This window comes from Pithys albifrons, chromosome 25 (genome assembly GCF_047495875.1).
Source record: "Pithys albifrons albifrons isolate INPA30051 chromosome 25, PitAlb_v1, whole genome shotgun sequence".
Taxonomy (NCBI): Eukaryota; Metazoa; Chordata; class Aves; order Passeriformes; family Thamnophilidae; genus Pithys; species Pithys albifrons.
In genome coordinates, this window is record NC_092482.1 from 2136674 (window position 1) to 2160582 (window position 23909).

A 23909-nucleotide genomic window follows, 5' to 3' on the forward strand; every position below is an offset into this window, starting at 1 on the left:
AGGCACAATTTGGGACACAACTCAAGGACACCTGGGTGGAAGGGGCACAATTTGGGACACATCTCAAGGACACCTGGGTGGAAGCGGCACAATTTGGGACACATCTCAAGGACACCTGGGTGAGTCCCCATGGAAGGGGCGCAATCTGGGACACACCTCAAGGACACCTGGGTGGAAGGGGCACAATTTGGGACACATCTCAAGGACACCTGGGTGGAAGCAGCACAATCTGGGACACATCTCAAGGACACCTGGGTGGAAGGGGCACAATCTGGGACACATCTCAAGGACACCAGGGTGAGTCTCCATGGAAGTGGCACAATTTGGGACACATCTCAAGGACACCTGGGTGGAAGGGGCACAGTCTGGGGGCAGCCCCAGGGCACTGGGCACTGCCGGCGCCGCCCCCCCGGTGCTCGGCCACCCTTTTGTCCTCGGTGTGCTGGGTGTCCCCTCATTTATAAAAATTACCTGGGAGGGATGAGGCTGCCAGGGCCGGTTCTGGGCGATTGGCTCCCACCGGGGGGGGTGTGGGGACGGATGGCCCTCGCTTGAATTTGACCGCAGGGTGACCGTTGCCTTCCAGCTGACCCCGCCAGCCCAGCCCGGCCCTCCCGGCTCAGGGGCTTCCCACCAGGGTCATTAACGGGAGCCAAACGCTGCTGAGCCCTGGGGGTCCATCCCCAAAGCCCCCTCGGGGTGCTGAGCCCCGACCAAACTCATCACACGTCGTGTCCATCACCCTCAATGCTCAACAACACCTCGTGGGGTGGGGAGGACTCGTGGTGGCCTCTCCCCATGAGCCAGACGGCCCCAAATCCAGGGAAAATGCCACTAGATGTCACCACACGCCTTTGGCTCGGGGTCTGGGATGTGGGAATCTGCCCCCCCTTCCCGCCCTGCTTTCATTGGAAGCAATTGAGGGAATTAACTTATCCGGTTTTATGGCCGGCTTGTCACATCCAACTAAGCCCACTTAAAATAGGAAGTCTCGCTGCATTCAAATAATTATCATAACGTACAAATCACTCAGCCAGGGGACAAGGGATCAGTGCTGGGGACAGGGATGTCATGCCAGGGTTTTGTTGGGATTATCGCAGAATTCCAGGGTGGTTTGGCTTGGGAGGGACCTTAAAGATCATCCTGTTCCACCCCTTGCCATTGGCAGAGACACCTTCCACTACACCAGGTTGTTCCAAGCCCTTGTCCAACCCTGAACTTCCAGGGATGGGGCATTACTCTTCCCCCTTCCCAAATTAATTCCCGGTGTTTTAGCCCAGCTGGGCTGCCCCACGGTGGTGCTTTGGGGTGGTGAGGTGGGATATGGGCTGTGAAGGTGTCACCTGCCTGTCCTGGATATCCCTGAAGCACCAGGGCCTGATGAAATGCTGGTGACACTGGGATGCAACAAGGAGCCTCCTCCCAGATCTGGGAGGGGGGGAAGAAGAAGGACTGGCATTCCCTGACTCCCAGCTGAGGGCTCCCACTGCTGGCACAGGTGCCCAGCCAAAGGGTGACTCCAAGGAGGGATGAAACAGGTGGGATGAAACAGGTGCCATGATCTGGTAAAGGGACTGGAGTTGGACCAAGGGTTGGACTTGATGATCTCGGAGGTCTTTTCCAACCCAATCCATTCTAGGATTCTGTGATTTTATGGATGTGGCACTGAGTGAGAATCCACCATGTCTTGATCCAACCTCACTGTGATCACCAGCCCAGGGCACTCCGTGCCCTGGGCTGGTGATCACAGTGGGGTTGGATCAAGTCGGGGTTGGATCAAGTCATGGTGATCACAGTGGGGTTGGATCAAGTCATGGTGATCACAGTAGGGTTGGATCAAGTCGGGGTTGGATCAAGTCATGGTGATCACAGTGGGGTTGGATCAAGTCGGGGTTGGATCAAGTCATGGTGATCACAGTGGGGTTGGATCAACTGTTGGACTTGATGATCTCAGAGGTCTTTTCCAACCCAACCCATTCTATGATTCTATGATTCTAAATAGAGATGCTGCCCTTGCCCAACCTCCCTGGGGATGTTCAAGAAACAACTGGACATGGCACTCAGTGCTCTGCTTGTCCAGCTGGTGACCAGCCACAAGTTGGACTCAAAGACCCTGCAGGTCTTCCCACAATTCTCTGACTATTCTTTCCCCTCCAAATCCCACCCCCAGCAGCTCCTGATGTCCACTCAGCCCCAAACCACTTTTCCCCGCTGCTGGTGCTCGAAATGTCAGCCAGGGCCTGAGCAGCAGCCCCGGAGTGCTCGGAGCAGAGCAGATGGATTTTTATATGAGCCACTATTTCATGTTCAGACAGAGCGGCCGCGCCGGCGCTGCCGCCTTCGCCTCTGCGAGATTAATTCTGCGAAATTAATTGGGACAAGATTGAAAAGGAAATTAAAATGCAGCTGAGTGAACAGGCTTTTCAAACACCTTTCCTCTCCCCCCCTCCTCCCATCGCTGCCTCCCCTTCTCTCCTTCCCCGCCCTCGGCCGCCTCCTCGAGCCGCATCCGTCGCGCAAAGTAATTTACGGGGGAAAAGCTCCCAGGACCGATCGGTTCCGTGTGAGGAAATCGGCACAAGAGTCGCAATCTGGAGCCACTGAAGAGAGAGAAAACCCTGCAGTGACTCCAAGCTGTGTCCCTGAGCTGGCACGGGGGGGACACACACCGGGACACACACACAGAGCGACCTGCTCGGGCATTGCGGGCGCCGGGATCGCTCCCAGGGATGGACGTGGGTCACTCGTGGTGTCACCCTCAGGGATGAACAGGAGATGGGTCTGGGGTGGGGGTTCAGTGCCCAGGGGGCAGCAACTCGCTAAATGCTGCTCTGAGATCCACAGATGGGCAATCCTCAGCCTTGCAGAAAGGGATGGAGAAGCCCAGGCTCGAAGCAGCTTCCAGGGACGCAGCTGCCTCGCAGGGAGGTGTCAGGGCTGGCCCCAAATGCTCCTCAAAGCTAAAAATTGCCTGTCCATGCTGGCTGTGAACCTCCAGGGAGTTGGAGGGCAGTGGGTGGGCAGGTTGTGCCAGTGGAGCTCAGTTTGGAGCTGTAGGAGCAAAGGGCACCCGTGAGGCTCTGAACAAACCAGAGGAGGACAGACCTCCAAGGAGAGGCCTGATGGTCCCCCCTCTGCTGTCCTGCCCATCCACCATGCTGTCTGTCCACCCTGGGGACACCCTGTGGTCCCCACCAAGACATCAGTGATTCCTTTTTTGAGGTATAAAACGTGGTCTAACAAGGCTGAGAGCTGGAGGTGCAATTCAGGCTCCAAAGGTCCTTACCCTGCCTTTCCCTTCCCTGCTCTGGGTCAGCTCGACCTTTCCTGCTTGGCTGCCCAATGAAGGTGAACATAAAACCAGTAAAACCCAGTGTGCCAGCCGTGCCCTGTGGCTGGGGAGGGTGGGCAGGGCATGGGTGATGCTGCTGGACCAACACAGACCCCCACACACACTCAGCCCTGTCCCTGTGCTGTGTCAGGAGGCAAAGGGTGACCCCATTGTCACCCTGCACCCCCCAGAGTGTCACCGACCCTTGGGGCACAAAGAGGGTTGAAAACAAAGCACAACTCCCCAATTCCATCCCTGTTTCAGTGTCAGATCGGGATGCAAAAGGGCATTGCAAAACATCCCCTACAAAATACAACCCCCAAGTTCATCCCTGTTCCTGTGTCAGATCAGGGAGCAAAGGACATTGTAAAACACCCATAAAATGCAGCCCCCCAAGTTCATCCCCATTCCTGTGTCAGACTTGTGGGAAAACATCCCCCATAAAACATGACCCTCCAAGTTCATCCCTTTTCCTGTGTCAGATCAGGGTGTAAAACCTGTGGAAAAACATCCCCCATAAAATGCAGCCCCCCAAGTTCATCCCTGTTCCTGTGTCAGACTTGTGGGAAAACATCCCCCATAAAACATGATCCTCCAAGTTCATCCCTTTTCCTGTGTCAGATCAGGGTGTAAAACCTGTGGAAAAACACCCCCCCTAAAGCAAGACCCTCCAAGTTCATCCTTGTTCCTGTGTCAGATCAGGGAGCAAAGGACACTATAAAACACCCATAAAATGCAGCCCCCCAAGTTCATCCCTGTTTCTGTGTCAGACTTGTGGAAAAACATCACCCATAAAACATGACCCTCAAATTTATCCCTGTTCCTGTGCCAGATCAGGGTGTAAAACCTGTGGAAAAACATTCCCTATAAAACAAGACCCTCCAAGTTCATCCCTGTTCCTGTGTCAGACTTGTGGAAAAACATTCCCTATAAAACACGACCCTCCAAGTTCATCCCTGTTCCTGTGTCAGATCAGGGAGCAAAGGACACTATAAAACACCCATAAAATGCAGCCCTCAAGTTCATCCCCATTCCTGTGTCAGATCAGGGTGTAAAACCTGTGGAAAAACATTCCCTATAAAACAAGACCCTCCAAGTTCATCCCTGTTCCTGTGTCAGACTTGTGGAAAAACACCCTCCCTAAAACAAGACCCTCCAAGTTCATCCCTGTTCCTGTGTCAGATCAGGGTGTAAAACCTGTGGAAAAACATTCCCTATAAAACAAGACCCTCCAAGTTCATCCCTGTTCCTGTGCCAGATCCGGGTGCAAAGGGCACTGTAAAACATCCCCCACAAAACACACACCTCAAGTCCATCCCTTCCAAGCAAGGACCACCATGGACCAGCAGGGACCGGCTGGGAACGGGGACAGAGCCCTGCAGGGCCCCCCAGGGCAGCACAGGGAGGGGGCACAGGCACCTCTTGCCCCCCACAAACCCATTAACACAAACACAAACCCTTAATTTATTCCCCTCGTTGCTCACCTTGGTCACACCTGCCTGAGCAACTCAATTACCCCGGTGATACCTGAGCAACAGCACGTCCTGCCTGCAGGAATGGGGGGAAAATATCTAAAAATAAACTAATCCTGCTCTGGGGCATCTGAAATGTCCCATGGGATTGGGTTGGGGTATGTGGGGAGGGGGGAATGGGATGCCAAGGTCCAGCTCCTCCTCCACTGCTCATTTAATTTGCGTTTCAACTTGAATTTGGAGCAATTTCATCATGTCTTGACCTTGAAGTTGAGCCCCGAGCCCAAAGTGCTGGGCTGTCCTACCTTGCTGAGGATGTAGATGAGGTCCCCACGGTGGAAGGAGAGCTCGTCAGGGTGGTCACCACTGCAGTCCCAAACTCCCTGATAATAATTAGCATAATCTCGTTTGGGATCTTCTGGGGATAAAAAGAAAAAGAGGGGTCAGGGTGACAGGGAATTACACAGGGAAGCATTTGGGGAGGGTGGGGTGGGGTGTGAGGGGAGGGAGAGGGGGGTGTTTGTTGAGGAAAGGAAGGAAATGGGGGTTATTAATTTTGATTTTTAATTAAAAGAAGATAATGAAGTGGTGCAAGAAAAAGGGATTGATCAATAAAGAAATGCAATATTGATCAATAAATGTATATAAATATATGACTACAATACATAACATACATATAAAAGTTTCAGAAGGCCCCAGGTAGGCCACAACAAGACTCAAAGATGAATTTCCCCTCTCCCAAGTCCCTCCTCTCCTCCTCAGGCTCAATCCAAGCTGCCCCTGAGGGGCACAATCCATTACCCCGCCAGAGGAATGACATTTCCCAGCCCAAAAAGGAAACAGACCCATCTCTGCCACCTCAGAATGTCATTCCCCACCCCAGAACCTGCTGGGAGAGCAGAGCCACAGTGAAAGGTTGGGGGTAGGAACCCTCCCACCCTGTGGTGGGACCAGAGGAGCTCTTGGGGAGCCCCAGGACCTGAGGAGAAGCTGCTCTGCCAGTGACTTATCCCATCACATCCACAAATCCACCACAAGGACACCCCAAACTCCCTCAGATTCCCAGTTTTCAAGCCCACAACTGTTAAAAGATGCTCCTGGACCAAAGGCTTCAGGCAGGAGAGAGCCCTGATGGCACAGCAGACCAAAGTGGGGGCCATTCCAGATGTCACGACACGGACACGTCCATGATGTGACCCCTATGGATAATTAAAGCCAGTAAAACCACAGGTTTAGGGGGGGAGGATTTGAGCCTGGGGGCTGTTGCAGTGGGTTGTGCTGCTCTGAACCAAGCCCAGGAAGCATAAATAGAAAATATTGAGCACATGTTGGAGGAAATGTTGCTAATGTGGTCTCGGGGACGGAGCGATAAGGGTGCAGCTGGAATGCTGTGCCCAGATTGGATCACCTAAATATGAAAAAGGACATTACAGAGATGGGTAATGGCACAGCAGGGAGCGACTGCAATGACTCAGGGACTTGGGGAACTTAAATAAGAAAGGCTGGGCAGGAAAAAAAAAAAGTAGGTCTGCATCCTTTGGAAAGTATTAAAAGGGGAGAGCGCAGTGGCGAGGAAAAGATTGGGAAGGGAATAGAAGGAGTAGGAGCTGCTGAGTTATTTAAGCTTGTGGTAAGGGCAGGAATCAGGGGTTATGAGCTGGAGGCAGAACAAATATCGGGGAGCTGAGCAGGAGGATGAGGCCAGTGCAGCTTTGGGAAGAGACAGAAAATTGTGTAATTAACACCAAAGGTCGTTAAGGGATGGTGTGAGGACAGAGAATAATCTGGGATGGGGGATGGCCTTGGCACTGACCTGCTGGTTCCCTGGGAGACAAGGATGGGGGAAGGCTCAAAATATACCAGGAACAGCAAAATATTGATACTCAAAAATGCCAGGAATTCTATGGAATATCATCATTAACTTGCTGGCAAAGAGATTTAAATACAGTGGTAGAAAGTGCACAGTGAAATACAAAATGTATCTTCCTACAAGATGCTTCCAGAGCCACAAGTGAAGTGGGAGATCCCCTGGGATGAGGACCTGAAGATGCTGCTGGGAAGCTGGAATCAGCCTTGTCCCAGTTTTCCAGGGACAAGGAATACCTGGGAGATGCCTCCTTATCCCACACCTGCTTCTCAGAGGACCAGGAGGACCTGGAGGCATCGAGTCACCTCACCCAGGAGGAAGGAGAAGCTGCTGGTGAAGCAGGAGCTGCATCAGCCTGGATGTGACACCCTGAGGCTACAAAAGGAGATAATTTTCCAGCCCACAGGAAGCCTCGTGCTCCCAAAAGTGTTTTTCCAACCACATCAGCTGCTTGGGTGGAAGATTTCACCCCTCCCTCCAGCCTGCCTTCCAAAGGTCAGGATTTGTTGTGTCAGAGGAGGAAGATGCTGCTGAGGAGAGCGTGGTTGGGCTCTGCACGTCATTCCCAGCAGGAATGTTTGTGCCACCGACCAGGGATATTGTGTAAAAATGAATTAAAATGAAAATCAATTACAATTATGACTCTTTTCAGAAGAGGGGATCCTATTTTAACACTTCCCTCTGCATTTCCTCAGGGGATGGTGGATGTTTGTGATCCTCCTGGTCCAGCTCCAAGCTGGGTGGGATGTGGGATCCAGACAAGCCATCCCAACACTCTTGCATTGACTCTACTTCCTTTTACAGAAAAAAGGCTCTGTTTAAAAAGCCCCAACCACCCCATCCAGACACTTAAACGTGGCAGAGCTGTGATTTCCCTGTGCCTGATTTCCCCTTCTGTTCCAGTCTTTGTGGCCAAATGTGCCAAGCCCTTCAGTCCCCTCTGCAGCCCGAGCAGCCCCGGGGGAGGCTGTGCCAGGGGCAGGATCCAACCCCTTCCCTCTGTTGATGCTGAAACCTCCTGACAACCGTCTGCAGCTCCGGAAACCTCCTGCCAGGTTGTGACAGGGACCAGGGGCTGTGACAGGGACCAGGGGCTGTGACAGCGACCAGGGGCTGTGACAGAGACCAGGGGCTGTGACAGGGACCAGGGGCTGCGACAGAGACCAGGGGCTGTGACAGAGACCAGGGGCTGTGACAGGGACCAGGGGCTGTGATAGGGGCCAGGAGGAGTGACAGGGACCAGGGGCTGTGACAGAGACCAGGGGCTGTGACAGGGGCCAGGAGGAGTGACAGGGACCAGGGGCTGTGACAGCGACCAGGGGCTGTGACAGTGACAGGGACCGGGGGCTGCGACAGGGACCAGGGGCTGTGACAGGAATAAGGGGCTGCGACAGTGACCGAGGGCTGTGACAGGAATCAGGGGCTGTGACAGCGACCGAGGGCTGTGACAGGAATCAGGGGTTGTGACAGGGACCAGGGACTGCGACAGGGACCAGAGGATGCGACAGGAACAAAGGGTTGTGACAAGAACCAGGGGTTGTGACACGGACCAGGGACTGCGACAGGGACCAGGGGCTGTGACAGTGACCAGGGGCTGTGACAGGGACCAGGGGCTATGACAGTGACCAGGGGCTGTGACAGAGACCAGGGGCTGTGACAGGGACAAGGGGCTGCGACAGGGACCAGGGGCTATGACAGTGACCAGGGGCTGTGACAGAGACCAGGGGCTGCGACAGGGACCAGGGGCTGCGACAGGGACCAGCCTGCGAGGCGGTTTCGTTTTCCACATGAAGGGATTTTGCCCCTTTCGCGCTCGGCTCCCGTCGGAAGGAGGAGATCGCACCGCGCTGAGCGCAGCAAAGGCGAGTCTGGGCAGGAGCAGCCTCCGAGCTCTCAGCCGGATTCTGGGGCCGCTCCGCAATCGCGGCATCTTTGCCGTTCTTAGAAACGACAAACAATAGTTTTCCGCCAGCCAAACGCAGCGTGATTTAATTAGGAACTCTCCGCTTCCCTCCGGCCCCGAGCACATCCCTCTCCGCTCAAGGATCCGGCACCTCTCGGTCCGGTTGGACAGAAACACAAATTTCCGAGGCAAAAGGCACGAGGGTTGGTTGGGGCTCCCGCGGCTGCCACAACCTTTCCATCTTGGAACTCAGCCCGGTTTTCCAGAGGCGGGAGGTCTAATGTGTTATCGAGCGCAAAAAGCAGAGCCAGGACTTTGAGCAATCCTGACACCGCCAGTAACAAACCAGTTAGAACCATTAACAGCAATTAGAGCCGGCGGCAGACGCTAATGAGTCTGAGCAGGGTGTTAAAGGGCTGTGACAGGCGAGAGCCAAAATCCTGGGAATCCCTGGGGTGCAGGATCAGCAGCACCTCCCGTGCCAGCCTGTCACAAAGCCCTGCTCTGATCCCACAGCTGGAAAACCCTCAGGGAGCTGCCTGGGCCTTTGGGGGGTTAAATAACGGGGAAAGACATGAAAGGGAAAATCAAACCTGGGTGTTTGCATGGATTCCAATTCCTGCTTTCTTACACATCCCATTCCCTTCTGCTGGCCTTCTCTGTGTCAGGATGTGGAGCATCCCCGTGGATAAATGAACAGCCCCACTTTAGGACCACAGCACAGTTCATAAAGTTTGGAATATCAGTTTTTCCAAGCTCTGGGTGCTGGTCCCAACTGTCACTGACATGTTCCAATGGCCAAATAATTAATGGATGGGGAAAACACCACAAAATCCATAGGGTGGGGTAACACTGACTGGGTCCAGTCTCTGGAAGTAGCTGGGGCTGAACCCTCTCTGTGCTCCCAAGATTTTGGTAGGAACAGCCTGAGCACCCTCCTGGGCTGAGGCAGCTGCTCAGGGATCATCCAAAGGAATTGCTGGACCTGGTTTTCCAGAAACACCTGGAAATCAGGCATGGGTGCTCTTGGATCACTGGGAGGGGTAAATCAACAGAGAGTTCTTGGGGTGCCAGTGTATCCAAGAGAGCACAGCAGGGAGTGAAGCTGCTTTATCCACCCACAGAATCCAACAGCACATCCCACCAATCCCTGCCATCCCACTGTGGGATGGCTGCTCCCAGCTGAGCATCCCCAGGGTGAGTCCATCCCCTCCGAGGTGCAGACAGGCTGGGAAGCTGTCCCAGGCCAGGCTGTGAGGAGAGGATGTGTTTTCCCAGGGAGAAGGAAGGCCCTGGCTGGTCCAGCCCCAGCCCTGCTTGGACACAAGTGTTGCTTTCCTGTGCCAGGGAGGAAGTGGCCATGGAAAACCAGGCAGGTGGGAGCAGGGAGGAAACAGCCCTTCCTGTCCAGCCCACGGGGCAGCCCCTCAAGGACAGGGCAGGGCTGGGGGCTCCGGCCACCTCGGCAGCATCTCAGCTCCTTCCTGCTTCCCATGCCCAGAGCCCTCCCTGGGCAGATTCCTCTGCTCCAGGACTCCCTTCCTGCCCCTGCTCCAGTGACTCTCCCCAGCCTCGTGGGATGCACCAGGAGGGCTGATCCTGCTCCATGTGGAGGATGGGAGGAGGGCCAGGGATGGGAGTGACTCCACAGGGGATGCTCCAGCACCAGGCAGGAGTGGGGTGGGTGCTGGGGCTCCTCCACTGAGAGCTCACCAAGACCACTCTCCGTGAGATGTTTATCCAAAAAGACATTCCCCATACCCAGAGCATGGAGAGGGTGGGAAGAGCTCCCTGAGCCTGAGTTATCCAAATTTCACCAGCTGAGGAGTCTCTTCACTCTGCTCCTGGGGATTCTCCACCACCTCCCACCACCACTCACAGCCCAGGATGCCCAAAGGTGGCCAAATTCACCTCTCCACACACCACAACCCAGAGATCCTTTGGGTTGCCCAAAGCAAGGTGGGTTCTTACCGCTCCTCTCTCTGCTCCCAGAATCCACAGAGTCCTCTGGAAAGGGAGGATCCAGCTCCTCATCTGTGGGGGGAACAGCAGAGAAGTCAGGGAAGGGCTGTGAGTGCCACAGCTACAGCAAAGCCCAAGGCAGAAAGTTGTGAGAGCATCCAACTGTCAGAATAATAAATTCCCAGCCTAATTGTGGAGAGTGGAAGGGAGGAAGTCACAGATAATATTTTAAAACGTGTTGCATAAAAAATACGAATCGTTGTTAACAGTGGTAAAAACAAATCACCTCTTACAGCCTCATAAATTCAGGCAGCACTTTGAAAGGGTGTCCTGTAGGAAGAGATGTTTCCTTTGCAGGACTCCCAGTCCAGGGAAAACGAGACTCAGAGGAGAAATGCCAGGACAGAAATGTGAGGCAGGAGGGGGGGATGGAAGGAGAAATGAAGGAGAAATGAAGGAGAAAGATGAGCCAGGCAGAGGGGGGTGGGCAGCCTGCAGGGAAGGGGGAAGAGGATGCAAGAAATACCATGGAAGAGGTGAAGGAATTCCAGAGGGGTGGAAGTCGTGGGGGAGCTGGAAAAATGGCTACAAGAAGGGCTGGAAGTTGTCCAGGAAGAGGATAGAGCTGCAAAAGGGGAGCTGGGGGGGCTCAGCCTGGACAAAAGGAGGCTCAGGGGGGACCTTCTGGCTCTCTGCAACCCCCTGATGGATCCAAGGAGGGGGTTTGGGCTCTGCTCCAGGGAACAGGGACAGGAGAAGAGGAAATGGCCTCAGGCTGTGCCAGGGGAGGGGCAGGTTGAACACCAGGGGAAAATTTCTCATGGAAAGGGAGGTCAGGCATTGGAACAGGTGGAGTCACCATCCCTGGAAGAGTTAAAAAACCTCATGGATGTGGCACTTGGGGACATGGTTTAGTGGTGGCTTTAGCACTGCTGGGTTAATGGTTGGACTTGATGATCTCAGAGGGCTTTTCCAACCTTGATAATTCCATAAATAAGACTATTTAATACCAATCCAGGTACAACCAACCCAGCTGAGCTGCTCAGGGCACTGGCACAGCAGAACAAAATCACAGAATCATAGAATGGATTGGGTTGGAAAAGACCTCTGAGATCATCAAGTCCAACCCTTGATCCAACCCCACTGTGATCACCAGCCCAGGGCACTCAGTGATCACAGTGGGGTTGGATCAAGGGTTGGACTTGACAAGGTGCTGGAGCATCCCCTGTGGAGTCACTCCCATCCCTGGCCCTCCTCCCACCCACCCCCTGCAGGGGGTGACACCAGTTTGGAGGGTTTTCATGCCACTCAGGAGCTGCTTTGGCAGCTCTGCATCCCATGCCAAGATGGAATTAGGGGTAGTGCCATTGGTTTCAGGATAAAGGAATCCAGGGACAGGGATTTGGGGCGTGTGCATGGGAATGATGGGAGCAAAGGGCTGTCACAGCCACACTTCCCTTCTCTTTTACAAATGCAAAGAGCAGGCAAAAGCCACTTTCAATAATTTATTTTAAAATCGATGCTAACGAGGTTCTGTCTCGTCGGGGGCCGAGTTTTACAATAAAGTCTGATTTATTTAGGAAAGATTTTTGGTGCCGCTTCCCGTCTAATGGGGGAGCAGGAGCGGTGACCCCCCGACTGGGGCTGTGATTTGTGCTGGGCAGGGCAGCGCTGAGCGGGTTTGCATCGATCAGCTCCGGGGGGGAGGCGGCGGCGCTTCCCGGGAGCCGCGGGAGCCGCACAATTCCAGGGGAGGTTCCTCTGGGCTCTGCCTGAAAGGGACAGACAGCACAGCCACGTCCCCTGAGATGCCCCAGAGGCTCCTCTGCCCCGGGCTCTGCCATGCCAGGACTGCCCCTCTCTCCCCAAGAGGAATAGAGGAGCAACTTCCATGGGTGTTGGATTTGGGAAAACTTCTGGAATTGGGTTTATTTCTGTTATTGATGTTATTAAGTTGGATGCAGAGAGAGTGCTCAGGCATTGGAATGGGCTGCCCAGAGAGGGGGTGGATTCCCCATCCCTGGAGGGTTTTCAGCTGAGCTTGGCCGTGGCACTGAGTGCCATGATCTGGTAAAGGGACTGGAGTTGGACCAAGGGTTGGACTTGATGATCTCGGAGGTCTTTTCCAACCCAATCCATTCTCTGATTCTGTGATTCTGTGGATGTGGCACTGAGTGAGAATCCACCATGTCTTGATCCAACCCCACTGTGATCACCAGCCCAGGTGCCCAGGGCTGACAACCCAGAGATCCTTTGGGTTGCCCAAAGCAAGGTGGGTTCTTACTGCTCCTCTCTCTGCTCCCAGAATCCACAGAGTCCTCTGGGAAGGGAGGATCCAGCTCCTGGGATTCCCCATTGGCACCCCCTGGTATCCCTGTCTGCATCCTGCTGGCACTGCTTCCACCCCAGGGCCAGGCTGTCCTGGGGAAACCTCTTCCCAGGGCCCTTCTCCCACCTCCTGGCACACACAGAGGCTCCTTGGGCAGTGCCAGCTGGTGCTGGGGCAGAAAAACACTGAGGAAACACTTCTGTGTCCATCATTCCAAGAGGAGCAAAGCTGTGTGAACCCTGACCCTGCCAGCTCCTGCCTGGGCACAGAGCTGGGCACCCATGGGAGCCATGGGGATCCTGGGGAGATGAACCTCTCCTGGTTCCTCCCCCTTTTGTGGGAGTTCCCTCCTGGGATGGCAGAGCTGGACCCCGTGGCTGGCACAGCTCCTGGGGGAGCTCAGCCTGTGGGTGCTGCCCCCTCTTACCCACCATTCCCAGGGACTGGGAATGTTTTCCCTGCAGCTCCTTCTCCCTGTCCCACCTTGGGCTGTTTCCCCCCAATATTTTATAGAAATATAAATTAAAGCAGAGACCAAAGCCAGGCCCCCATCCCTGTTTACATCCCCCACCTGAGCCATGGGAAGCTGCTCCAAGGCTTGGACAAGGAGCTCATTCCTCACTTTCCCTTTCCTTCCAAACCTCTGCCCTGCTGAGCCCTCACTCTGTGCCTTTTCCCAAAGGAAGAAATCCCAAGGGATTCCCAGTGCCCAGACACCCTGGGATGGCACCATTATGGGCACTGCCCATCCCTGCCTGCTCCATGGCTTGTCCTGCTCCAGGCACAGGCACATTCCTGGTGGATTTTGAGCTGAGAAATCCAGGAATGGGATCCCTGAGGACAGGATGAGTCCCCTCCACCCCCCAGCCTGATGTATCCAGGTGCTTCTCTGGGGTCAGGTCTGGAATTGATGCTGTGCCTTCCTCATCCCAACAAATCTTTGGGTTTTACACTGATGGATCAGAGGGAAATGCTGGAAAAAGCCCCTCAGGGGGTTGTGCTGCCTCTCCCTGTGTGGAAAATCACAACCTCACCCACATCACCCATGGAAAAATGCCATGGGCACCCCTGGGCACCCACGCTGGGGCCTGGAGCCCACTGGCACTGCCAGGCTCCATCATGCCCTGCATCCCCCCACTGTGGATCCCACATCCCAGAGCTGCCTGGGCACTGGGCAGATCCTCAGAGGAGCTGTGTTTTAATGTAGCAATTTGATTCAATTTTCCACTCTATAAAATTACCCATCACTGCTCGTTGCTTCCTAACAGACACCTTCACTCTTAATTTAACAATCCTATCGAATTCTGCCAGGGAAATTGGAAAAATTTATCACCTGTGAAATTTTATTTTTCCTTGGTTGTATCTGTTTTTGTAAAACTTCATTAACGACGATGACTTGCTGAGGAAATTATCTCTTCATCTCCCTTCTCTTTTATTTTTTTTCCCCTCCCTCTCCCTCTTTCTTTCTCAATTTTCTCTCAGGACAGGAGGGAGGGAGATGGACCAGAGATTCCAGCTTGGATGGGGGACTTTTCCTGTGCTCACTGAAGGGTCCCAGGGGTGTAAAGGGATGAGAGGGATGAGCTTGGGAATAAAAAAAAGGCTTTTCCTACCTGTTCCTGAGCCCTGCAACTGGTTTGTCACCTCTGCAGGGACGTGACACCATCACACATTCCTGGGGACTGAGGGGGTGAGAGACTGAGAACCTTCAGAGGGCACAGAGAGGGGGCAGAGCTTGGAAAAGGAAGGGGAAATGAGGGCATGGAACCTTGACCAAGGCAGCCAGGAATGCTGGAAAGACAGGGATGCTGGAAAACCTCAGCCAAGGCAGCCAGGAATCCTGGAAAACCTCAGCCAAGGCAGCCAGGAATGCTGGAAAGACAGGGATGCTGGAAACCTTCAACCAAGGCAGCCAGGAATGCTGGAAAACCTTTACCCAAGGCAGCCAGGAATGCTGGAAAGACAGGAATGCTGGAAAACCTTCAGCTAAGGCAGCCAGGAATGCTGGAAAACCTCAGATAAGGCATCCAGGAATCCTGGAAAGACAGGAATGCTGGAAAACCTCATCCAAGGCAGCCAGGAATGCTGGAAAGAAAGGGATGCTGAAAAACCTCAGCCAAGGCAGCCAGGAATGCTGGAAAACCTCAGATAAGGCATCCAGGAATGCTGGAAAGACAGGAATTCTGGAAAACCTCAGCCAAGGCAGCCAGGAATGCTGGAAGTCCTGGCAGATCATCACCACCCCCAGCCTGGGACCACCTGAGGCTCCTGCTGAGCTCAGGGAGTGCTGTGGATATTCCCAGAGGAAGGGAAAGCTGCTGCCCAAACTGCTGAGGATGGGAAGAGGGGAAGGGAAGATCAGGAAGGAGAGAGGGGAGATGGACACAGGCTGAGGGCTGTGCAGGTGCTCCTGGAGCTCCAGCAATGTCTGGATGCCACTTGCAAACCACCCAGGAAAGATTTCCTTGGGCAGCAATTCCAAGAGGAAGATCTTGGGGACAACAAAACCTCCTGGTGATTTGTTTGTTTTGGTTTTTTTTTTTAAATATAATTCATTACATACAGAAAGTTCTGAAATAAATAAGGAGGAACAAGGACCTCTTTTCCAGCCCTGAGCTCAGACCCTGAGGGATGGTGCTCTCAGGGGTGGGGGGATCAGAGCAGAGGCAGAACAACACTTGGGCTTCCATGAGGCTCAGGTGACTCTGTTGGCCAAGCCCTGGGCTGTGTCACACCCTGATTTCTGTTTCAGGACTCAGAAACGTTGCAGACCTGCCCCCCTCTGAGGTTGTGTGGTCTGCCCAGCCCTCGTGCTCTGTGAGGGAACCAGCTTGTCTTTAATGCAGTTATTTTATCATCAGTAATTGGGTTACAGCCCTGCCTGCCTGCCCAGGAGGGAGCATTTCCATCAGCTCCTGTCTCATTTGCCAGGTAACACAGCCCAGAGACCCCACTCTCACCAGGCTCACTCTGACCCCAGCTGAAGGCAGCAAAACCTCCTCAAGCAGCTTCACCTGAATTCACTGACCAGAACCTCCCCAGAACAGAAAGGGTTTGTTCTTGTGCTCCAGTCTGAGCAAAGAAATGGGGGGAAACCTTTGAGTTTTGGGAACATTAAACTCAGCAGAGCCTGAGATGTTCATTCCCATCGGGGTGTTGTGTGGCCAAGGTCTCCTGCCTTGTTTAGGGGGATAAGGGGAGGGTTTGGATTTTGGGAGCTTACCTGGCAAAACCTCATAGATGTCCTCCCCTTCCACCTCCACATTGGGCTCATCCTGGTTCAGGGTGGTATTATGGGATGTGTTCATGGAGTCAGAACTGTCCACGTCGTTGTAGAGCTCTTCCTCCTCCTCATCCTCGCACGGGATAGTGAGGGAGCTCAGGTCTGGTGGGAGAGAAAAACCAGCAGATCAACCAGTGAGATCCAGTACCAACATCTGTGCCCCATTTTGTGCCCTGCAAGGACTGAACTGTCCCCTGGTTTGGCCCAGGAGCGCCTGGTGAGGAAAACAAAGAACTGAGAATTGGCTGAAACAAAGGAAAAGCCCAGGAAAAGATGGCAAATCCCAGAGAGCAAAGCCAAATTCAGCATGTGCCCCAAGGGAAGGAGTCTGGGCAGCTGCCTGTGCTTTCCAAGGGCTTTCCAGAGTGTTGTCTCAGTGTTGCTGGAGCAACTCCAGTGCAGCAACGTCCTGGTGAGAGGCACAAGCCCAAGATCCCACCAGGATCTTCCCAAACAAACAGGCCACGCTGCCAAACTCACCCTTGAGGAGGAACTGGATCTGATCCACCCAATCTTCAGCCTCTGCTGGGCTTGGGGCTGTGAACTGGAGAGAGGGGAACTTGTTACTTTGCTGGTTCTGGTTTGCAGGGGATGAAGCTCCTGGATCTGCCATTCCCTGCCCTGAGAAACCGGGAAAAGCCATTCCATGTTTTTATCTCCCTATTCCAAACAGGGCAACAGCAGCAGAACAAAGCCAGACTATCCCAGAGGAAGGTTGTCAAGCCTAATTCATTAAAATAATTCAGATGAAAACCACAGTCCCCACGGAATGGACTCAGCTGATCCAAGGCCCTCCCGCCCAAATCTCCCTCAAGCCCTCCAGGCTCTCGTGGCCACTTTGGGCATTGGGGGTTTCATCACACACATTTTTGGGCTCCCCCCTGGCTGCTCAATAAACTGAAGGGGTTTATTTAACCTGGCTCTGAATGGTTGATTTAAAAATGGGCTTTTCAAACTCGATCCTCAACTGCTTCTACCCCAAGTTCCCCACAGGAGAGCCCAGGATGACTCTGGTGCCAAGGGAAGGGTCAGGTTGAGATGACCTGCCAAGAAGGAGAAGCACCTTCTGAGGTGCTGCTTGTTTTGTTCTCAGAGAGTCACAGAATTATGGAATAGGTTGGGTTGGAGGTGACCCTTGTGGGTCATTTAATCCATCAACCCTTGAAATGATGGACTTCTCCAACCAGAGCAGGTTGCTCAGAGCTCTGCCCAACCTGCCTTTGGATGTTTCCAGGGATGGGGCATCCACCACCTCTCTGGGAAACTTGTGCCACCCTCATTGTAAAAATAAATGGAGTTTTAGCAGCAATTTGGAGATTCAGAGCCCTCCTGACCCTGCAGGTGCAGCCCCCAGAGCTGGGACTGGGGGTTTTTACTCCCAGTGAGGAACCAGCCCAGAATTCCATTTCCCCCCTCCCATTTCCTACCTCGTAGGAGCGTTTGCCAGGGCAGGTGAGCTCAAAACAGCACCTTTTCCTGGAATCTTTCCGGAGGTGGGAAACCAGCCTGGCCCTGTAGTGCTCAATGCTGAAGGTGCCTTTGGGCTGCTTGCCTGGAAGCAGAAAAATGGGCTAAATTTAGAATTTCACCTTTGCTGGGGTGCAGGTTCTTCAGCCACACCAGGAAAACGAGCTCTGGAAAATCCCTTCACTCTGAGCACAGCTGGAAATCCAAAGGGAATGTCATAAAATCTTCAGAAAGGCACAATAAAGAGAAGTCCCTTTTATTCCTCAACAGGTGGGAACTGGCAGGGCCAGGAAGCTGCAAGAGATGAGCTGGTTGTGATGGAGCAGAGAATCATGATCCTGGGAAGGCATTAATGGGATGGTGAGCAGGGAGAAATACTCAGTGGGACCTTTGGGAATTGGCCTGTGGATGTTGTTGATGCTCCTGCAAGGCTGGGATGGGCTGAGGGAACTTCACTGCAGGCACCTGAGGTGGTTTTGTTTCCCCTGAATCTTTATTTCCTGGTGAATCTCCTTGGGGGTGTTGTGGGAATATGACCCAGGAAGTTGAACTGAACCTTTTTTATTGAGTTTTCACATTCCAGAGGGGAGGTCAAGCCTCACACAAGGATTTCAGTCCATAGAACTCCATCAAGCCCAGGTTTCCTTTACTCTGTTGTCTCCTGGAGACCCTTTGGAAGGTGACAACTGCTCATCCCTCCCAAAACCCAACCAATTATCAACCCCAGTAACAACCAACCCTCACCCCTTGGCTTCAACCCCCACCTCTGCCAGCAGTTCCCACCCTGATGGGGTGGGAGGAGTTTAGAAAGTTTGTTTGGAAACAGAAAGTGCTTGAGATGTTCAGATAAAGATGTGGAAGAAGGACAAAGATTCAAGCCTGTCCCAGCTGGTGGTTGCAACCCATGGATGGACATGGTTTGTAGCTCCATCTCTTGTTCCTTTTTTCCTCGTTTCACACCTATCAAGGTGGGGTTTTTTTGGAAAAAATGAGCTGGTTGTGATGGAGCAGAGACCACTGTGGGCTTGGAGAATCATGATCCTGGGAAGGCATTAATGGGATGGTGAGCAGGGAGAAATACTCAGTGGGATCTTTGGGAATTGGCCTGTGGATGTTGTTGATGCTCCTGCAAGGCTGGGATGGGCTGAGGGAACTTCACTGCAGGCACCTGAGGTGGTTTTGTTTCCCCTGAATCTTTATTTCCTGGTGAATCTCCTTGGGGGTGTTGTGGGAATATGACCCAGGAAGTTGAACTGAACCTTTTTTATTGAGTTTTCACATTCCAGAGGGGAGGTCAAGCCTCACACAAGGATTTCAGTCCATAGAACTCCATCAAGCCCAGGTTTCCTTTACTCTGTTGTCTTCTGGAGACCCTTTGGAAGGTGACAACTGCTCATCCCTCCCAAAACCCAACCAATTATCAACCCCAGTAACAACCAACCCTCACCCCTTGGCTTCAACCCCCACCTCTGCCAGCAGTTCCCACCCTGATGGGGTGGGAGGAGTTTAGAAAGTTTGTTTGGAAACAGAAAGTGCTTGAGATGTTCAGATAAAGATGTGGAAGAAGGACAAAGGTTCAAGCCTGTCCCAGCTGGTGGTTGCAACCCATGGATGGACATGGTTTGTAGCTCCATCTCTTGTCCTTTTTTCCTTGTTTCACACCTATCAAGGTGGGTTTTTTGGAAAAAATGAGCTGGTTGTGATGGAGCAGAGACCACTGTGGGCTTGGAGAATCATGATCCTGGGAAGGCATTAATGGGATGGTGGACAGGGAGAAATACTCAGTGGGACCTTTGGGAATTGGCCTGTGGATGTTGTTGATGCTCCTGCATGGCTGGGATGGGCTGAGGGAACTTCACTGCAGGCACCTGAGGTGGTTTTGTTTCCCCTGGACCTTTATTTCCTGGTGAATCTCCTTGGGGGTGTTGTGGGAATATGACCCAGGAAGTTGAACTGAACCTTTTTTATTGAGTTTTCACATTCCAGAGGGGAGGTCAAGCCCCACACAAGGATTTCAGTCCATAGAACTCCATCAAGCCCAGGTTTCCTTTACTCTGTTGTCTCCTGGAGACCCTTTGGAAGGTGACAACTGCTCATCCCTCCCAAAACCCAACCAATTATCAACCCCAGTAACAACCAACCCTCACCCCTTGGCTTCAACCCCCCAACTCTGCCAGCAGTTCCCACCCTGATGGGGTGGGAGGAGTTTAGAAAGTTTGTTTGGAAACAGAAAGTGCTTGAGATGTTCAGATAAAGGATGTGCAAGAAGGACAAAGGTTCAAGCCTGTCCCAGCTGATGGTTGCAACCCATGAATGGACATGGTTTGTAGCTCCATCTCTTGTCCTTTTTATCTTGTTTCACACCTATCAAGATGGACTTTTTTGGGGAAAAAATGAGTTCAAGTTGAGCTCTACCTCTCTAGAACCTTGTTGGGAGTCACAGCCTTCCCAGAGCTCTTCCCTTCTCTTTCCCAGCCCTTTCCCTCCCCATATTTTGGGTGTCTCTCATCACTTACTTTTCTCATTGGCATAGTAGTAGAAGGTCCTTCTGTTGAGGACACACCACCTCTTCTGCCACTCCGACCCAAAGAAACTGTGGTCTGCAGAGAAAAGGGCATGAAAAGAGGAAAAAAGAGTCATTTTTGTTCTTTCAGTGTGTGCCTTGCATGGATATGGCACTAAAGGGGCTTTTGGGTTAACCCCCCTTGCTGTATGTGAGTAAAATAACTTTTAGTCTGCAATTGGAGGAGACAAAACCAAGCCCAGGGTCAGTCCTAAACTCAGCTGAGGAATTAAAAAAAAGGGGCTATTTTTGCCTCCTCCCACCTGTCATAGAGTAAATAAATCAAGATAAAATGGGAGTGATGAGGAAATAATTTGTAGCTTTCACAGGAGTGGGGAAAATCAAGATAAAGCCGGGGCTGACTCCGAGCCCTTATCTGCAGCCCTTAATGTGTGTGAGCTCCCACCCCCTGCCCTCGCTGGGGTTTTATCCTCATTAGGGAGCGCTCGTTAAAAGGGCACATTTGCCTCAGAGGATTGGGCTGCTGCTTAATTCGATTGGGGGCTTTAATCTTTGGGCAGTTTGATGATCTGCAAAAAGAGGAGAGATCTGGGCCCTCCCTGTGTGAGAAAAAGACTCGGAAAAGGCTGAGAGATTCTGCCTGTGCAAATCTGGAGAGGGAAAAAATGGGTTTTCCTGCTTGTTCTTCACCTGGAATCTTTAATTGTTGGAAATTCTGATGGGACATCCCCAGACCTCATGCTGGGATGCCAAGTCTTACCTCGGGACCTCTTCTCCAGGTATCCTTGTTTCAAAATGTTCCCTGTGTCCCAAACAGGCTTTGGTGGGGTCTCCTCCAGCCCTACAGGGAGCAAAGCAAAGGAAAACCTTGGGATTTCCCACCCCCACACCCCCTCAACACAACGTTTCCAGCCCCTTTCTCTGCAGAAGGAGCCAGAGCAGAGCCTGGAGGTGGAAATAACGATCCAGGATGATCTCACAGCTATTCCCCAAGCAGGGAAAAGGCTCTGAGAAGCCCCCAAGGAAAGCAGGACTGTGGTTCCCACAGAGGGCTGAGGCTGGTGCTGCTCCAGGGCTGATGCTCAGCCCTTTGACCCCCAGCCAAGGCTCTCTGGGAGCTCTCAGGAGGACCTGGGTGGGTTCATGGACTTGGAAAACACAATCCCTTGTCCCAGGTCTGTTCTGGCCCACAGCTCCTCATTCCAGCCTGGTGGATGAACCCCCCCAGGGGCTCTGGCACTCACTGATGGCCACATCTCACCCCCAAAACCAGGGCAGGGCACCCCAGGCAGGGCCCTGGCATTGCTGCTGCCTTCCCAGGTGGGCTTTGCCCTGTTTGGGATCCATTTCCATGTAAGCACATCCCCCATTTCAGGTTATTTGTGGTCCCGTTCCACAGAATCCTGGAATCTCAGGATGCTTTGCCTTGGAAGGGACCTTAAAGGCAAATTCCAACCCCCCAGGGACATGTTCCACCAGCCCAGGTTGCTCCAAGCCCTGTCCAAGGACACCTTCCACCAGGGAAAGGTGTCCCTGCCCATGGCAGGGGGTTGGAACTGGACGATCTTTAAGGTCCCTTCCAACCCCAACCAATCCATGATTTTATAATCCTGCACTGCCCCAGGCTCTGAAGGGACCTGAGATCCCCCTCTGTGCTCCCACCCCCCTCTTGGCACCAGCCTGGCATCCCTTTTCCATGCCCAGGTGAAGGCACCTGCCTGGCACAAACACACTGAGGTTTCTGAGGTGCACACTGAGGTGCTTCATCACCCTCCAGCCTCCTCCTCCTCACCAGACCACTCATGTGTTGCCCCACCAGGCCACCAGTCCTTGTTAACTGGACTGCCTCATTTTCCAGCATCTGCCTTATAAAAAGCCACATTGTCTTAAAAAAAAAACAACAAAAAAACCAAACCAAACAAACAAACAAACAAAAAAAAACCAAACCAAAAAAACAACCCCAACCCCTCTTGCTGCTGCAAATCTAAATGTCATTTTCTGGGACATTTATTAATCCTGAAAATGGGCTGGTGCCGCTGGGTGCCCAGGGAGACCCTGCGAGGACGAAGATGACATTAATGTGCCCACCCCCAGCTCGCCCATCCCGCTGGCAGGAGCGTAAAAAATGCTGGAGTGAAACTTTTATTTAGATGTTACAAATCCAGCCCCCAGCGGGGGGCGGAGGCGAGAGCCCAGCAGCGCCCGCATTGCCCGGGGGAGGGGAGGGAGGCAGAGCTGCAAGAGCTGCTTCGCTTCTTTAATTTCATTTACTTGCAGTGCGTTCCCAGCGTGGGGTTTCCCTCTGCCCCCTCTCCCCCAGGAAAAGCGGCTCTGGAATGCCAGAGTGCAGGATGGTGCTGAGGCTTCAGCCAAGGCTGGGACGTGCCTGGACATCCTGAGCATCCCAGGGATGTGCTTCCTGCTCTTCCCTCAGTGCCAGGAGGGATTTGGGGCAGTGCAAGGCACCACGAGGAGCAGGGATGGGATGGGGTGGGATGGGGTGGGATGGGATGGGATGGGGTGGGATGGGATGGGATGGGATGGGGTGGGGTGGGATGGGGTGGGGTGGGATGGGATGGGGTGGGGTGGGATGGGATGGGATGGGATGGGATGGGATGGGATGGGATGGGGTGGGGTGGGATGGGATGGGATAGAAGGGATGGGATGGGATAGATGGGAGGGGGTGGGATGGGATGGGATGGGATGGGATGGGATGGGATGGGATGGGATGGGATGGGATGGGATGGGATGGGATGGGATGGGATGGGGTGGGGTGGGATGGGATGGGATAGAAGGGATGGGATGGGATAGATGGGAGGGGGTGGGATGGGATGGGATGGGATGGGATGGGATGGGATGGGATGGGATGGGATGGGATGGGATGGGATGGGGTGGGATGGGGTGGGATGGGGTGGGGTGGGGTGGGAAGGGATGTCCCAGCTCCAGCCACTGCAGGTGATTCCACAGAAGGGACGGGATGGGATGGGATGGGATGGGATGGGATGGGATGGGATGGGATGGGATGGGATGGGATGGGATGGGATGGGATAGAAGGGATGGGATGGGATGGGATAGAAGGGATGGGATGGGATGGGATGGGATGGGATGGGATGGGATGGGATGGGATGGGATGGGATGGGGTGGGGTGGGGTGGGGTGGGAAGGGATGTCCCAGCTCCAGCCACTGCAGGTGATTCCACAGAAGGGATGGGATGGGATGGGATGGGATGGGATGGGATGGGATGGGATGGGATGGGATGGGGTGGGATGAGATGGGATGGGATGGGATGGGATGGGATGGGATGGGATGGGATGGGATGGGATGGGATGGGATGGGATGGGATGGGGTGGGATGAGATGGGATGGGATGGGATGGGATGGGATGGGATGGGATGGGATGGGAGGCAGCAGCAGCATTCCCAGCCCTCCATCTCCACTCCTCACCCATCATTTCCCAGCAGGCAGGACCCCTGGGAGATCTGTGCCTTCCCACTCGTGCTTTGCCCTGTTTGAGATCAGTTTTCCATGGAAGCAGATTCCCTGCTTCAGGTTATTTGTGGCCCTGGTCCATGGAATCACAGGATGGTTTGGATTGGAGGAGACCTTGAAGATCATCCAGTTCCACCCCCCTGCCATGGGTTGCTCCAAGCTCTGTCCAACCTTGGGCTCCAAGCCCTGTCCAACCTTGGGATCTGCTGGGCTGGGCAGCTCCCCAGGCCCTCTGAGGCACCACCAGGAGCCCCAATCCTTCCCACCCTGCAGAAAACACCGT

The 23909-nt window shown here is 53.5% G+C and overlaps 1 protein-coding gene across 3 annotated transcripts in view; it reads right to left on the reverse strand.

Moving 5' to 3' along the window:
* Positions 1–23909, reverse strand: part of SKAP1 (src kinase associated phosphoprotein 1) — a 174603-nt gene that overhangs the window by 15035 nt on the left and 135659 nt on the right. For 2 of the 3 annotated variants that reach the window (XM_071577410.1, XM_071577412.1), the window contains exons 5-11: positions 20899–20979; positions 20131–20214; positions 17575–17699; positions 16628–16691; positions 16088–16249; positions 10545–10607; positions 5109–5221 (exon numbers count right to left, since the gene is read on the reverse strand). In XM_071577410.1, coding sequence (XP_071433511.1) covers positions 5109–5221; positions 10545–10607; positions 16088–16249; positions 16628–16691; positions 17575–17699; positions 20131–20214; positions 20899–20979 — 692 coding nt within the window. The remainder of the gene's footprint in view (positions 1–5108; positions 5222–10544; positions 10608–16087; positions 16250–16627; positions 16692–17574; positions 17700–20130; positions 20215–20898; positions 20980–23909) is intronic. The other variant, XM_071577413.1, reaches the window with a different exon arrangement.